General features: G+C 43.0%; 1 protein-coding gene across 2 annotated transcripts in view; it reads left to right on the forward strand.

Moving 5' to 3' along the window:
• The window catches only part of CADM2 (cell adhesion molecule 2), a 1888160-nt gene that overhangs the window by 1415922 nt on the left and 453844 nt on the right, over positions 1-18394 (forward strand). For both annotated transcript variants that reach the window (XM_069204145.1, XM_069204144.1), the window contains exon 4: positions 4320-4472. In XM_069204145.1, the coding sequence (XP_069060246.1) occupies positions 4320-4472 (153 nt within the window). The remainder of the gene's footprint in view (positions 1-4319; positions 4473-18394) is intronic.

Here is an 18394-nt window from a genome sequence, read left to right on the forward strand (position 1 = left end):
TATTTGATTTATTAGTAAGTCCCTAGTACAGTGCAATAGAGGTGCCCAGGGCCTGTAAATCAAATGCTACTAGTGGGCCTGCAGCACTGGTTGTGCCACCCACATACGTGGCTCTGTAATCATGTCTCAGACCTGCCACTGCAGTGTCTGTGTGTGAAATTTTAACTGTAAATTCGACTTGGCAAGTGTACCCACTTGCCAGGCCTAAACCTTCCCTTTTCTTACATGTAAGACACCCCTAAGGTAGGCCCTAGGTAGCCCCAAGGGCAGGGAGCAGTGTATGGTTAAGGTAGGACATATAGTAATGTGTTTTATGTCCTGACAGTGAAATATTGCTAAATTAGTTTTTCACTGTTGCAAGGCCTGTCCCTCTCATAGGTTAACATGGGGGCTACCTTGAAATCTGATTAAAGGGTAGATTCCCTTTGGGAGCGGATGGACATGTGGAGTCTGGGGTCTCTGAGCTCACAATTTAAAAATACATCTTTTAGTAAAGTTGATTTTAAGATTGTGTGTCTGAAAATACCACTTTTAGAAAGTGAGCATTTTCTTGCTTATACATTTTCTGTGACTCTGCTGTTTGTGGATTCCCTGTCTAGGTCAGTTTGGCAGTTGGGCTGGTTGCACCTTACACTAGACAGTGACACAAAGGGAACTGTGGTGTAGCCTGCATATCCTGATGAGCCAACTGTGCTAGGAGGGAGGAGAGGAGTGGTCACTCACACCTGAAAGGACTGTGCCTGCTCTCACACAATGCAGTCTCCAACCCCCTGGTGAGTGTCTGGGGCCTGGCCTGGGCAAGGCAGGATTTCACATTCCAAAGAGACCTTACTTTGAAGTAGGCCTACTTCAAAGGAGAAATTGGGTATAAAAAGGGCACCCAAAACCACAGACTTTAGAAACACTTCTGGAACCAAGAGGAACCTCTGCCTGGAAAAGAGCTGAATAGTTGAGGAAGAAGAGCTGCCCTGCCTGTGACTGTGCTTTGTGGAGCTATCCTGCAGTTGCTGCTTCTGCCAGAGTAAGAGGGCAAAGACTGGACTTTGTGTGCCTTCCATATTGAGAAGAAATCTCCAAGGGCTTAATCTAGAGCTTGCCTCCTGTTGTTTGAAATCTCAGGGACAGCAAAGACTTCTCTCTGCCAGCACCTGGAGTCTCTGGAGAGACTCCTACTCTGCCCTGGGGTGCCCATCCAGTTCCTGGGACCCTGAAAGGAGAAGCTGGAAGCCTAAAGACAAGAAAACCCACGCACAGAGTGCCGTGCGGGGAAAAGATTGACGCGAATCCGATCTGCGGCTGAGAAAAACGATGCACCGCCGGCTCCACAGCTGAGAAACGATGCTCGAAGGAAACGAGACCGAAGAATCGACGCACGGAGCAGGAGAAACGACGCACAGCATCGCTGACGGAGGCTGGGAGATCACAACCTGCGCTGCTGGATTTTCGGATCATCGTGCGGCTGGATTTTTGACTCGCGTACTGCCGTGCAGAGTTATTTTTGACACACACCCGCCAGTGCGGGTTATTTTTTACACGCACCAGGTACATCTTCACTCTAGCAGCGCTAGTGTGTAGTTAAAACTACGTAAAGACTCTTTTTGATTTTTAATTGATAACTTGACTTGTGTGTGGTGGATTTTTGTCGTTTTGGTCTTGTTTTGTTTAGATAAATACTTCCTATTTTCCTAAACCTGTGTCGTGTCATTTTGTAGTGTTTTCATTAAGTTACTGTGTGTGTTGGTACAAATACTTTACACCTAGCACTCTGAGGGTAAGCCTACTGCTCTGCCAAGCTACCAAGGGGGTAAGCAGGGGTTAGCTGAGGGTGATTCTCTTTTACCCTGACTAGAGTGAGGGTCCTTGCTTGAACAGGGGGTAACCTGACTGTCAACCAAAGACCCCATTTCTAACAGTAACGTTCTGAAAACTGCTAAGGTAGCAGGATAGTACTGATATGTGATGTTTGGTCTGATAATTGCGTTGTGTACAATACAGTATATGTTCATATAATCTGGTGTTGTGTTTCCTTTGTGGTGGGGATATTACGTCACGTGTGTTGTGTGTGTTGTGCAAACGCTTTACACATTGCCTCTGGGATAGGCCTGACTGCTTGTGCCAAGCTACCAAGGGGGTGAGCAGGGGTTATCTTGGACTTGTAACTCCCTTACCCTGACTAGAGTGGGTAAGTTTTGCCTGGCTGAGGTTCCAACCAGAAACCCCATTTCTAACAATATTTCACTATGTTAGTACACAGTAATTCATAAGCTTGAAGATCATTTCTATGCCTTATAATGTATGCTGGCCTAGCTCTCAGGAATACCTGTTTTAATGGGTTTATTTCAAGCCATGCAGTAATTATCAGTGAAAGTTTAAATGGCTATGAAATGAGTAAGCAAGAGTTATTCTATGAAATGATATCACATTTTTACAGATATATTCGTCAACTTATAGTACAGGCACCTATCACCATAGTAAATGGTGGTGTGCCTGCAGATGTAGAGGTAAGCTAATCGAAAGGATACTTACAGGACTTAGGATTTAGAAATCAGCATGTATGCGCCATTATCAATGATAGGTCGTCTAGAGTGAAGCCGTCAACTTAGAAAATAATCATCCAATTACAAGTTAGAAAAACGAATCTGGAAAATTAGTTGATTTAATGTCATATCTGTTCATATCAATAGCAGGTTTTTTTTTCATTTATAGACTGTGCTTGTGAATCACTCTCAAAATGAAAACGTGATGCTATAAGTGGTTTCAAGACAACTAGCAGACTAAACCAAACTTGTCAGACATGAGTGATGACATAATACTCTCTTTCTTTGAGGTGGTTGACACCCAAGTGCCAAAGGACACAAATCTGTCAGTTTAGCTCCTAATATTCCATCTACAGCTAAAATGGAAGTGGTGTGATTGACAGGACATAAAGTTCAGTGTGCGTTTTGCAATATATTACATTTACGAAAGTAAATTCATGGATTCAGTTACCTGCTACAATTTCCCTTGTGCATAATCTTATTAGCATGGAATTACACATGGGGCAATGGAGCCAGCAGTCCAAAAGCACACAAATATTATTTTTATCTCTGCAAGTTAACTATTTTTGCCCAAGGAGAAATACCCTCCCCCTACACCCCATTAAATATGAGGGTGATCCATTCCATCTTCTATTCTGGAATTTGCGATGGAATAAATAATTGACCATTGCCAAAAGAGTCAAAGAGTTGGGTTAGGGTTTGGGAATTCCCACAAATGCTTCACCACTACACAAGATGTTATAGCATGATATAAATTAAAACTGGACCCCAGTTATTCCATGGCTAGATAGATAGATAGATAGATAGATAGATAGATAGATAGATAGATAGATAGATAGATAGATAGATATACCTAGGGAAAAATAGTTTTCTTCAAATTCCTCAAATTATTTCCTCAGAGAACGGTGTGCGCCAACTCTATCAATATCTAAAGGAGACAAACCTCACTCTAATTATCCCCACCATGGATCAAAATAGTTAAACAGACAAGAACTCGGTGTGTCATCTGACATCGCAAAGATAGGCATAGGTTGTCTTTTGAAAAATATCATGCGGACCTGCCGAACCAAATTAAAAGGTATCACAGGATACACATTGGTCAGCCTATCAGATGTTCACTTGAGAGTTTTCATCAACCAATACCAACAGCTCATGTTTAAAAGGGTAGACTGAATAATAACGTATTAGCTGCTAAACACACCCTCAAAAGCTGTGTCGCATCATATAGAAAGAAACATGCTTTATTTTTATTTGATGGAAATCTGCTTTTTTAAAATTTGGAAGCCACATTTAGCAGAATCCATCTGCAGGTTTCACAAGGGCATCCCAAAAAAGTATATTGCAGGGGGTACTCAGTTTGTGGTATTTCCTGACTTCATAATGGACAGTGTGTGCCAGAACATTGTCCTATCAACCATCTAATTTCTAACCACGTGATGTTCAGTTGAAAACGTACATGGTTTTATTTTGATACAATAATTGGAATTCTTTGCCACGTGTATCATGTGGTTTTGTATACTCTGGATAGATTTTATAATGCAACTCTTTAAATAAATCCTACAATTCTTGTCTAACCCCCATGCCTTTTCTTAATTTTAACTTTTTTTTATCATAATCACATCTTTTTTCGATGATAGGTGCATATTTATAATGTTTAAAATTGCCAGTATTATATAAAATCACATTTGACTGTTTCCATTGAATGCATGCTAACCAATAAAATAGAATGATGAATCTGCAGATGTATTTTAAGATGATTACATCTGTGGTGTTTTTTTTCAGCCTTGAGGGACAACAGGATTGAAATGCTTCGCGCTTCCTGGCATGAGCTGAGTATAAGCATCAGTGATGTGTCCCTGTCAGATGAAGGGCAGTATACCTGTTCGCTTTTTACAATGCCTGTCAAAACGTCCACAGCTTTTCTAACGGTCCTGGGTAAGTATGTATTAAATAAAAAATCAGCTATGTTGTAAATACTCATGTTACCTATATTTAAACATTTACTATTCAATGATGTATGTGTTGGTGAGAAAGTAAAATTGATTTTGCTGAAGCTGTGATCATAGGAGTTTTATGAGATTGCTTCTCATAAAAGTGCAGTGGCACCTTGGACCTCTTTGTAATCCCCACAAGAAAGCAGTCGATAGGGAAGTGTTTGCAAAACGTAATAACCTGTCTATCTCTCTCTATGAGAAGTTATCCCTTTTCCGTGAGGACATCCTCAAATTAGAGATACAAGGCTCCAAAACACAGACCAGCTAACTTTATATATATGATATCATAAACTCATCCCCCAAGTATTTTGGTGAACTTTCCCATTCAGAATTCATTGCGAAATATGCCCCTGCTTTAAGTTGGCATAACTAAGGAAGTGCAACGTTTATGGGCAAAGGCTGTGCAAATATTTCTGAACACAGAGCGGTGCAGCTTCTGTTGGTGCAGCAGTTGCAGTGGCACGGGGCCCAGAGAAACAAGGGTCACACAGAACCCTCATTATTGCTGTATTTTATAATGTAAACAGTGGCCAAGTGTGTCATTTCTTTCCATGCCTTAGAGTCATTGACACGCTGGTTAGATCACAACTTCTCTCTGTTAGCCATGCGTGCTCTCAAGCTATTTTCATGGGAACATCCTGTTTTTTATGATCACTGCCCACACTCATTAATAGGCAAAATCTGCTAATGCGTTCTCCATCGGAACAACCTCAGGGCCTCATTTTGGGAGTTACGATGTGTGATTTGTGGTTGCAGATGCAATTTTGTGTACCTACTTAACAATGTTTGTGAATCAGCCCTGTAACAGAAAAGAGGCATTAAAAGACATTAACAGATCCTTAAGCGCATTTAACAGTCATCCTAAATTCAGTAGCAGTGAGAAATGTTTAGACTGACTTCAGCCTCTAATTTGTCTGACGTTTGTAAAGTGTTGACTTCCTGATTTAACATACTTCCGTGATGTGGTCTCACAAATGAGTTCAACAAGTTTAATGCTGATGCCTTAACCTATCTATGCATTTAGTAGGCAATCTATCATTGTTTCTATTCTGTCCAATGCCTTGTATTTTATTTTAAACCTAAACATCATCTGATATAACATCCCCCCATTCGTTGCTCCCTGATGGAATTGACCACTATTTATCCTCTTGGTCTAGATGCATTGTTCCAGGTAATGCAATTTGGATTATGTAAATTGTTGAAAATAAAATGAATAGCCTAAGAGTGGTAAAAAGCGATAGACATGTCTTGTCATTTACACTGATTTCAGTAAAAGGCATAGTTGCTTTAACTATTCTGCCATCCCTGTCCGTCACTGTTAATCAAAAAATTCTTACAGGTCCATCATCAAACTTGCATTTTTTTCAATAGGAAGCTGGTCAAACACATCAATCCATTTTATTGAATCCATTTATTGAATTGTCGTTATCACATCCTCAGACTCTTCGTATGACTTTGTCTTTTTCACCACCACATTCGTGGGTGAATACTTAGTTGCATCTGATTATGACGATGAGTGCTACACGTGTGTCTTCCTTTTCAGTATATACTAAATTCGGTGTTAGGTGCAGTCATTGCTTTTGCCTACTGCGGGAGCAGACATCTATGTATGAGTTTTAAGACAGTAAGGCCCATATTTATACTTTTTTAGCGACACATTTGCGTCATTTGTTGACGCAAATTCGGCGCAAGATTACAAAATACAATTGGGGCATATTTATACTCCGTTTGCGCCGAATTTGCGTCGTTTTTTTCGACGCAAATTCGACGCAAAACTAACTCCATATTTATACTTTGGCGTTAGACGCGTCTAGCACCAAAGTTCCTGGAATTAGCGTCATTTTTTTGCGTGAACACCTTCCTTGCGTTAATGATATGCAAGGTAGGCGTTCCCGTCTTAAAAAATGACTCCGATGCTATTGCGTCGGATTTATACTCCCGGGCAAAAATGATGCCCGGGAGTGGGCGGGTCTAAAAAACCCGCATTTGCGCCGGATTTTAGCACCTGGGTCAGGGCAGGCGTTAAGGGACCTGTGGGTTCAGAATGAGCCCAGAGGTGCCCTCCCCTGCCCCCAGGGACACCCCCTGCCACCCTTGCCCACCCCAGGAGGACACCCAAGGCTGGAGGGACCCACCCCATGGACATTAAGGTAAGTCCAGGTAGGTATTTTTTTATATTTTTTTTTGTGGCATAGGGGGGCCTGATTTGTGCCCCCCTACATGCCACTATGCCCAATGACCATGCCCAGGGGACAGAAGTCCCCTGGGCATGGCCATTGGGCAAGGGGGCATTACTCCTGCCTTTGCTAAGACAGGAGTAATTTCAATGGGGGATGGGCGTCGTAAAAAAATGGCGCAAATCGGGTTAAGACGATTTTTTTGCCTCAGCCTGACTTGCCCCATTTTTGGACGCCCAAACGCCATTTTTCCCTACGCCGGCGCTGCCTGGTGTACGTGTTTTTTTTTCACGCACACCAGGCAGCGACGGTTGGCTAACGCCGGCTAACGCCATTCAATAAATACGGCGCCCGCATGGCTCTTCAGAATGGCGTTAGCCGGCGCTAATTTTTTTGGCGCAAAACTGCGTTAGCGCAGTTTTGCGTCAAAAAGTATAAATATGGCCCAATTGTATTTTGTAAATTTGCGCCGATTTTGCGCCAAAAAACGACGCGAATTTGGCGCTAAAAAAGCATAAATATGGCCCTAAGTGTTTAGACAGTTCAAATGGTGTTCCACTCTTTCTCTTCTCTTACTGCACATGCATATGGTCTTTGAAATTAAAAGTTACTAATCCGTCTGTTCAGTTTACTGAGTATCATTCTAATGTTTAATGCTTGAATTTTGCTAGGGATATATGATAAAAAGTAGGTTTGCCCCGTTTAAATATTTCACATGGGTAGTTAAGATCAGAGAAGTAAGAAGATATTTTTCTATTGAATTATTACATTCTGTGCTCGATTTATCCCTTGGGTGACTGTCAGACTTACACACACACGCTTAACAAGGTTGCTTTGCTGAGGTCCATTTGTATATCATGGGCATCATCTTGACCATCATGAGCAGAACATTGTACCAATATCATATATTTAGTTAAGTAACACCATCTCAAAAGAAAATCCATACACTCCCACGACCCCACAAATAAAAGTATTTTCGAACAATTTTCTTTAAATACATCCAGACCAGAGAAACATTGCATCAAACTAGATAATCACCTAATGTTGTGGCTCAGCAAAACAGCCTACTCAGGTAGTCATTTAAAATTCATCTACCCCTTGGGAAGATTAAAATAAATGCACTGTGTAACTATTTGGGTTACTGGTTGTGGGAGGTGAAACCTACTCAAACAGGAACCATAATCCTTGTCAGGATAAAGTCACAAGCAGACCCCAAATTAACCTGTGCTCAATCCTCTGGTAGCTTGGCACAGAGCAGTTAGGCTTAACTAAGAGGCAATCTGTAAATTATTTATGCAGTACTTCAAATGGTATAAAAGTGAAAACACAACATAAGGAGAATTCCACACCAATTTGGAAAAATAGAATACGTTTAGACTTGGCATCCTTGGCGTGGTCTCCCCTAACTGTTTGCCTCTGCTTTCCAGGTTGTTGATGTGTGATGGACTCTGTTTTTGATGTCTGTGATACTCTGAGCACTTTATCACTTCTAACCAGTGCTAAAGTGCAAGTGTCAGTTTGACAGCTGGGCTGTTTGTTAATCCCCTCTAGACAGTGAGACAAAGGGAACTGGGGTGTAGCCTGCCTGTCCTGATGAGCCATCTGTGCTAGAGTGGAGGGAGGAGTGGTCACTTACACCTGAATGGGCTGTGCCGGGCCTGTCACAATGCAGCCTCCAACCTCCTGGTGTGCACATAGGGCCTTGCCTGGGCAAGGCAGGATCTTGTGAACAACTGAAACTTTCCTTTGAAGTAGGTCTATTTCAAAGGCAGAAAGGGGTATAAATATTGGACCCAACCCCCTGAAAATTAGATTACTTCTGGAACCAAGAAGAAGAACCTCTGCCAAGGAGAAGAGCTGAAGAGCTGAGGAGAAGTGCTGCCCGCGCCTGTGACTGTGCTTTGTTGGGCTATCCTGCAGTTGCTGCTTCTGCCTGTGAAAGGGGACAAAGACTTGACTTTGTGGTATAATCCTGCTTGTGAAGAATCTACAAGGGCTTGAACTGAGATTGCCTCTTGTTTTGAAGTCTCAGGGCCATCAAATACTTCCTCTGCCAGCTCCGGGACTCTATGCTGAGACTCCTGCCCTGCCAAGTGGTTCCCTGTCGAGTCCCTGGGCCCTTGGAAGGTGACATTGGCAGAACAAGAGTTGAAAATCTATGCACAGAATGCCGTGCTGGATATTTTTGATGCACCATCTGCAACACTACTAATAAAAGACGCGCCACCAGCTTCGCGGCTGAAATCGACGCTCCACCTTCATCCCGGCTAGGAGATCGACGCATCATGGGTGGAGAAACGATGTGCAACACCCGCTTGTGGCTGCTGATAACAATGCAAACCCCTAGCAGCACTGTTGTCTAACACCGTGCAACTGGATTTTCCATGCATTGACCCTGGGCATCAAAGTCAACCCGACTGTGCACGGATCCCAGGTGCCCTGTCCGGAAACTTATGCATTGCTCTCTGGCGAGGGAGAAAAACGACTCATCACCGACCTGCCAGGAGAAGAAACGACACACGGCCTCCCTTGTGATGAAGGAATCAACGTGTTGCTACCTTTTCCGATGCCGGTGTGGCTTTATTTTTTACACTAACCAGGTACTTTGTGCAAAATCAATGTTTCCATTGTTTTCATGGAGTAAGACTCTTATTCTTTTGAAAATTCATATTTTAACTTGTGTATGTTGGACTTGTGTCATTTTGGTCTTGTTTCATTTAGATAAATATTACCGATTTTTCTAAACTGGTGTGGTGTTCATTTTGTAGAGTTTTCACTGTATTACTGTGTGTGTTGGTATAAATACTTTACACATTGCATCTGAGTTGAGCCTGCCTGGTCATGCTAAGCTACCAAGGTGGTGAATAGGGGTTAACCAGGTGTGTTTCTCCTTTACTCTGACTAGAGTGAGGGTCCTTTCTTGGACAGGGGGTAATCTGACTGCCAACCAAAGACCCCATTTCTAACAATTTTAATAAATAAATCAAGACTAAAATGAAAAAAAACAGTAGAATTGGAGCCATGCAGTTTTAAATATTTCAGTAAATTTAGTGATAAAAAGCACAAAGTGGCAACTATGAATATCTGGCCACAGTAGACTGGAAACAAGTCACAAATTCAAGTCAGCCGCAATGGAGTGTGGAATGGCTTCAGGGATCCAGCTAGGCCTGCTGAACAAGAGCTCCTTAAATCCTGGTTACGGAGCATTACGGAGTCCTGCATCAAGGATACATCGAGCAGCAGTTATTCCTAGGAGCTGCAATGCAAAGTTCTGCATCAACTGTGAGGATGCTTTTGATAAGGGGACTGCGATGCGGAGTCCTGCATTGTCATTGAGAATGCGGTCCACGAGGGGCTAGTGATGGGAAGGCCTGTGATTCCTACAAGGCTGAAGGCAGCAGTGTGAAGTCCTTGAGCTGGTGAAATTCACCCAGTAGAGGAAGTACGTTAGTTCTGCTCGGGATTGCGCCACACAGCACATGAGATGTGTCATTCTGCTGAAGCCACTGGTTGGGCTGGCAGAGTGCTTTAAGCCCACTTGCAAGGGTCCAGTACTGGGGTGGCAATGCTTTGCAGGGTAGGACTCACAGATGGCAGAGTCCAGTTGGTGCGTTCAAGGATGTTGGGACCTTCTGTACCCGAGGCTGTAGTCAGGAGGCCAGCCACCTAGCACTTGGAGTCACTCTAGGGTCCTGTGTTCAGCAGATGCATATCCAGTCCTTCTCATCCAGGAAAGAGGGCAGCAGGCAGCAGGTCATCACATCAAGGCAATATTATTTCAGTTCAGCAGTACAGCACAGTGGCAGTTCTTTCAGCTTCACAGTAGTCTTTCCTCCTAGCAAGGACCACAGGTCCAGAAGTGTACTACAGATTTGGGACTCAGGTTCCAACATTTATTACCCGGTGCCTACTTTGAAGTGGACAAAGCTTGTAGAGGTTTTCATCCACCTCAGGTGTCAGGCATCCCCATTGTTTCTGTCCTGTCCTTAGCTTGTCTGGGGTCACAATAGACTAGTGACAAACCCTTTGTTAGAGTGCTCAGGCAGAGCATTTGTGATGTGTACTGTGGCAGTTGACAGCTCCTCCCCCTAATTAAATCACAGTGGTCCACCATGCCACCACCTGTCTTCTCTTTGTCTCACCGCCTGGGAGAAATACACGAAAAACATATGGAATTTTCAGAATTGTGATTGAAAATCTGACTTTCCAATTGATGACCGCTTTTAATTACAATTTGTTAGATACCAAACTCCACTTTGTCTATCTGTCCCAATTGGAAGTACCTGCTTATTAAATGTAGTAAGATAAATCCAGTGTTATCCTAGGGTAGAGGTAGGCCTTGAAGTAGTGAAAAACACATTTAAGAGATTAAGGTTGTTGGTTGACTGCAGTGTGATCCCTGGCCAAACAGCAACCACAGTCCTTGTCAGGGTAGGCCAAAAAACAAACCCCAAAATAAATTGTGCTTACCATTTGGGAGCCTGACAAAGAGCAGTCAGTCTTAACTTGAATGCCCAGTGTAAGGTATTTATGCAACACTTCTAACAGTAAAACTGTGAAAACACCACACAAAGGGCCACCTCACCAGGTTAGAAAAATAGAACTTAATTTAATTAATAGAGCAAGACCAAACAATCCAATGAGTGGAACTTGAGTTATGAATCATTAAAGAGTACACTGTATAATAGCGCTTAGAAGCAAAAAGCTCAAACTGGGGGTACCTGGTTGTGCTGGACTGGGACAAAATCAAAAGGTCACGGTGGCTGTGATGGACTGAGAACCAGATTTGTGGACCCAGTTAGGCCCCCTGAACAAAGTACCTTAGTCCTGGTTGTGAAGTGCTGTGTGGGTCTGAGTTAAAGATGCGTTGTGCAGCTGATGCAACGTGTTGGTTCTGAGGTGTGGTGAGGCTGAAGTGCAAGTTCCTGTTGTGCCAGCATCGAGGATCCTGTTATCAGGGCTTGCGATGCAAATGCCGCTGTCAGGAATGTGTTGCACAGCTGAAGCATTGGATTGATTTCCATGAGTGGGGAAGCTGAAATGCAGAGCTTTGGTACCGTCATTGAGGCTGCTGTCAATGAGGGATGCAGGGACCTAATCCAGTGAAGCATCACGCAGTGGCAGTTCTGATGGTGACGTTGCGAACCAAAAAAGTCTTTTCCGCTTGGTCCATTCCACTAGTAGCGGCAATGCATAACTCCTGCTCAAGGATGTGCCACTCAGTCATAAAGATGCATTGGTTCTGCTCTGGGATACACCACTTAGCAGAGAAAATGCTGTCAGTTCAGCTGGGAAGCTCCTTGGGCCCACTTCCAAGGGTCCAGGTCTGGGTTGGCACCATTTGGCAGATGGCAGAGTCCAGGTGCAGAAGCATTGGGTTGGAAGTCTTTATGTCCCTGAAACTTCAGACCTTGCGGCCAGCCAACTACCCTTTGGGGTTACTCTGGGTTCTGGGTGGGAGAGATGCAGGTCGAGTCTTTTCACTTCCAGGCAAGAGGGCATCAGGCAACACATCAGCACATCAAAGCAAGTGTTCAGCAGAGTGCAGTCCAGCAGGGTGGTAGTCCTTCATCAGCTCAGCAGTCCTTCTTTTTGGCAGAGTACCACAGGTGCAGAAGTATACTGAAGTAGTAATTTCGGAGGTCCATTTCTTATACCCAGTGGTGTCTTTAAATTGGGAGATACTTCAAAGATATGCCTTTGAAGTGCACAGATGTTCTGCCTCCCTACCCTGGCCCCAGACTAACTACAATGGGTATGTACTATGCAGCGCTTTGTGTGGGGACAGGACACAGCCTATGGGGACAGTCTTTTCAGATGTAAGTGAGGCTGTACCCTTCTCCTCCCTTCCATCCTGCCCAGGTTAGCCCACCAAGTCACAAATACCCCATCAAATCACACCTAAGTTCCCATTATGTTTGGCTGACTGGGGGGAATACACAAAGCCAAACTGCCAACTACACCCAGTCATGTAACCAAAGACAGCTAAAGGCACCAAATGACTAAGTCAAGAAAGGTTCAACTCCCTAAAAGTGCATTTTCAGAATTGCATATTAAAATTAGACTTCACAATAATTTAAGATTTTATACTACAATTTCAGAGATATCAAATCTGAAGGGGTTATCTCTTCCCATTACGAAACTTTGTTTATAAAGTGTAATAAGGCAATTAATATGTTAACCTAAGAGAGAGATAGGCCTTGCACTCGTGAAAAATGAGTTTAAGTGTTTTTCACCTCCAGGACATGTAAAACCTAAAGGGACATATCTTACATTTAAATACATTGCACCCTGCCCTCCGGGATGCCCTGGCCTACCCTAGATTTATTTTGCTAGGTCTAAATGGCAATTCAAAACTGCTTACACAGGCCCTGCAATGGCAGGCCTGAAACATCTTTAAAGGGCTATTTAAGTGGGTCACACAATCAATGCTACAGACCCACTAGTAGCATTAATTTACAGGGCCAGGCACATGTAGTGCACGCTCCTAGAGACGTATGAGTAAATTAAATATGCCAATTGGGTATAGGCCTATGTTACCATGTTTTAGGGAAAGAGCACAAGCCCCTTAGAACTGGTCACCCACAGTAAAGTGTGTAGAATCCTAGGGCCAGCAACAACGAAAGAGGCAGAAAGAGGCAGTCTGAAGGCAAAAAGTTAGGGGAACCACACCAAGGATGCTAGGTATAACACATTTATCTTCACTCCCAGGACATGTAAAAGTTTAAAGTACACTGCAACCTGCCCTCTTGGTGGTTCCTAGGGTTATTTATATGTATTAAAAAGGTTGAGGCCTGGCAAAAGGTTTATTTTGCCAGGTTGAAATAGCAGTTTATAATTGCACGCACAGGGTGCAATGATAGGCCTAAGACATGCTTAAAGGACTGATAGACCTGTCTGCTATAAGGTGACCTTCCTCCAAATTTTTTTAGGTGCTTACATCCAATTTTTGGTGGATTCTTGAATCGTTGGCCTTAGAACTCTGTGCACTTTACCACTACTAATTAATGCTAGAATGATTGTGCTCACTCCCATAAGCATGGTTTGATAGGCATATACCTAGTTACACATTGAATTTACTTGTAAGTCCCTTGTAGAGTGGCATACCATATACCCCGGGTCTGTAAATTAAATGCTACCAGTGGGTCTGCTGCTCTATTTATGCCACCCACCTAAAAAGAACTCTAAAATTTGTCCCAGGCCTGGCATTTAACCCCCCTTCTCTTGTCTTAAACTCCCCTTTTATTACATATGCCATTCCTAAAGTAGGCCCTAGATAGCCCATAGGGTAGGGTGTTGGGTAATTAAAATGTGGGACATGGCCTTTTGAGTTTTGCATGTCCTTGTACTGAAATCCCAAATTTGTTTTTCACTACGGTGGGCCTATCCCCCCCCCCATAGGATAACATTGGGGATTCCTGATTCCTTTTAATAAGCTGTAATTTCTAAATGACAGAAGGTGTAAATATCATGTTTGGTACCTATGGAATTGCAGTGATAAACCACCTTTAATGGTAAAGTCTATTTTTTAATACAACTTTGAAAGTGCCACTTTTAGAAAGTTGGCATTTTTCTGCCCTAAGCCTTTTGCACCTGCAGCCATTCTTGGGTTACGTGACTGAATGTAGCTGACAGACTTTCAATTTCTCCCAGACAGTCACATGATAGAGGAATTAGGTGTGCCTCCATGGTCATCAACTAGCAGGTTGGGGGGGGGGGGTGAAGATGAGCACAGCCCCACTTACACCTGGCTTGGTCCTGTCTTGACACAAAAGGCCTAACAATCCTGCATTGTCACTGCATTCTGCTCAGAGGCAGGGTTGGAGAGGTCAGGAAATTCAAAGAACCTTTCCAGAAATGCCTCCCACCTCCCAGAAGAAGGACACAAGGGTTTAAAAATAGGACTCTCCAACCCACTATTCAGTTCACTACTGGACCTATGGAAGGACTGTCAGAGGACTGCCTGCCGCAGTGACCTGCTGTGAACTCTGCCAGACTGCTGCAGTAGCTGAAAGGACTACTTTGATGCCTATCTTGACCTCTCAGAAGCCAGCTCTGCTTTTTAACCCTGCATCTACACCTGAACCCAGAACTACCAGAATTGACTCCAAGGACTAGTTTACAAACCTATTGTTCAGAGCCAGGGACATTACAGGCTCCCACCATCTGGAACCCGCACCTGGACCCATCCTGAGTGAGTCCTGAAACCCCGCAAGGAGTCCCACCAGTCCTGGACCCTTGGTTATAGTGCAGAAGATGTCCAGATGGCTATTTTCCAAAGCTAAGGAAATTTAACTAAAAAGTGCGATGAGAACCAGAAGGGGACTGGGACCAGCCTGTTTGCCTATCTGCCGAAGGTGCATCACCAGTTGGATTGACATCACAACTTCTCCCTCTATGGTCTTCTCTGCAGCAGGAAATCTTTTCAGTGGTCCTTTACTAAAGAGGTATCTGACCTCATGGAACCGTCTTCTGCTACAGCCCTCTGCCTCATCCCACTGGAGATTTTCAACTTCCATTTCAGTTACCAAGTCCAAAGGTAAAACCCTTCATTGCAGCTGTGCTCCACGGCTATCCAGTGATGTCACTCCATTACCGGACACTCCTGCAGACTTGCACTGCTGAACTTTTCCCTTCTCAGCCATTTTTATTCAAGATTTTTTTAAGTCTCAAAGTAAGCGCTGACCGGATCCAATCCACTTCTTGTATCCAAACCTCACTCCATCGCGGTCCAGCTTAACTTTTAACATTGACCCAGTTTTGCACAACCAGATTTCCATGGATGGCACTTTGATCTTTTAGCCTCTAGATTTCACTTAAAAATTAAATAAATCATAACTCTGCTACTACTGTTTAGATTTATTTTGTTTTGCTGTCAAATAATTTGGAAAATTGTACTCTATTTTTCTACATTGGTTTAGGATTATTGTTGTGTTGTGTTTTCACTTTCTTACTGTTAAATGCTTACTGTATAAATTCTTTACACGTTGCCTCTAAGTTAAGCCTGACTGCCTTTTGTGCCAAGCTACCCAGAGTTACACACAGGTGAAGTTAGTGACTTTTTGTGGTTTGCCCTGCAAGGGATTGTGGCTGTTGGTTAACCAGGGCTCACACTTCACTCAACCAACAACCCAGCTTCTCATGAGAGCTAATTAGGTGGGTGGCATAACCAGCACTGAAGGCCCATTTAATATATAGGCTTTGGGAAGCAGTGGTATCACTTTACTCAGGACTTACAAGTAAATTAAATATTCCATTTGGATGCAAGCCAATTCTATCATGTTTAAACGAGAGAGCACACACATTTTAGCACTGGTTAGCAGTGGTAAAGTGCACAGAGGCCTAAAAGCCAACATAAATGGGTTCAGAAACAAGGTGACAGCAAATACATTTGGGGATGGCCCTACAGAAAGGGCCAAGTTCAGCACACTGCACAAGTCATTTTATGACTGTGGAGACTACACAGGCCTGTCTTTTTATGTGCCATAGTTGTGAAATTACTATTAATAAAATTAAACTCTCTGTTTGTGAATACAAAAAAATAGCAACATTACACAAAATTGTAAATTTATCTTTATGAATCAGGCCATACTGCTCACATAGCCTCATATTTTCTATGAAGCCACCACAAAACTAAAAAGAGTATTTACAGTCCTGTGGGTATTGATTTCCACAACATTCACAGAAAAAAGAGAATAGATTCTTAGCTGTCCTTATACCTGCATCAGCAGCTTTGATGCACAGAGGCCTTCAGGCTAAAAACCTCTAAATCCGGCAGTGGCTCAGAGCACTAAGCCCTAAAATATATCAAATATCGGGGGACAAATCAGGTGACAGGATGTTCCATGCAAGAATCTGGTGTCAATCCTTAGTGCTCATCTGTCTGGGTTTTGTTTTTTATCCATTCCCAAGTGCAATCGAGAAATGCATTTGATATGGATTTAGCAACCTCACTCTGACCTTCACCAAGACATGTTCTTGATCTTCTAGAAGGCCACTCATTTTCTAAATTTATATATATGTAATCATTGATTGTTTGTTTAGTAAAGCACCATATGTTGTACTTTGATAGTTTCAGAACACTTCCTGAAAGATAACATGAGGTTTGCACGTAGAGACAGACAAAGAAGGTGATGTTCAATAAAAGTCAAACCTGTATAAATGATGCTTCAGATAACATGGGGAACAGCAGACAGTTAGCTAGATCTCACTGTCCAATGTCCCCTGGAGGCATAGAGAAGGTTTATATATTGACAATGGAAAGTTTTTCTGAAAAACTGCGCCTAGTTAAAATGCAAATGGCCTGTGTTTTCAAAACAGATTCAACAGTTCCAGAGTCAGGAGCTTAAGTCTCTAGATGCATTAGAATATGTTTCATCTATCTGGTTTTCATTTCATCAGACGTAAATAAGGTGGCTAAATGTAAGATTCCTGTAAAAGACATAATAGAGGGCAGCCTGATCGCCTGCCCCAGGACACGTAGGTACGTTCCATAGTGTTTGAAAATGTAACTAGTACCCCACTATAAAGCAGTGATTAACTTTTAAAGTGGAATTTATATGTTCTTATTTCCCCAATTTAATGCCAAAGACTGGCTGACGTTTTTTTTAATCCATTATGCCTGTTCATTACCTTTTTCAAGGTGGCTATGCAGACTACTTTGCTGCTGTGGTTATTAATTTGACAGGGGTGCATAAAAAACTGGGAATTGATTCCCTTGATCATGTTGATTACCTGAGGAAAGGGATATTTTTTATGAAATAGTCGTCTTAGGGCCAGATGTAGGAAGGTCCGAATTTGCGATTCGGAAATTGTGAGTCGCTGCGTCTCGCAGTTTCTGAATCGCAAATTCGGATGCAGAACGGTGTCTCAGATACCGTCTGCGTCTCGCTATGGGGTCGCAAAGACCCACCTCATCAATATTAATGAGGTGGGTCGCATTTTGTGACCCCATAGCGAGTCCCTGCACTCACAGGGATGGTGGCCTGCTGAAGTCAGCAGACCTCCATGTCTGTGACTGCTTTTTCAATAACGCAGTTTATTTTTTTTCATTTTGCCGCCCGTTTTCCTTAAAGGAAAACGAGTTGCAAAATGAAAAAAATTACGAAACCATTTGGTTTCATTTTTTCAGTGTAGGCAGTGGTCCATTGGACCACTGCGTGCTCTGAAAAAACCTTTATGCCCACATTCACAAAGGGGAAGGGGTCCCCTGGGAACCCCTTCCCTTTTGCGAATGAGTTACCACCAGTGTGACACTGGTGGCAACTGCGAGTTACTTTGCGACCGCATTTGCGGTCACAAAGCAATTCTGAATTGCAATGCGAGTCGCAAATAGGAAGGGAACACCCCTTCCTATTTGCGGGTCGCATTCACAAATTGCGAGTCGATACCGACTCGCAATTTGTGAATGTGCATCGCGTTAGGCTGTTTGCATGACGCAAACTACGATTTTCGCAGTTTGCACCATGCAAACGGCTTCCTACATCTGGCCCTTAGTTCTTTCTTTTTAACCAGGTTAATCCTGCTGTATTTGATGGTGGTGAGGTAAAAAAAGACCAGACTATGCACTTTATCTTTCAAACACCAGTCCCAAAGTTTCAAGGTGATAAAGTAAATATAGATATCCTTTTCCTAGAAGATATATTGCTGGCATTCCCTGGCACACTAGTAGTATGTGGGTCCAACT

The sequence above is a fragment of the Pleurodeles waltl genome, chromosome 8 (genome assembly GCF_031143425.1).
Source record: "Pleurodeles waltl isolate 20211129_DDA chromosome 8, aPleWal1.hap1.20221129, whole genome shotgun sequence".
In the NCBI taxonomy this organism is placed as follows: Eukaryota; Metazoa; Chordata; class Amphibia; order Caudata; family Salamandridae; genus Pleurodeles; species Pleurodeles waltl.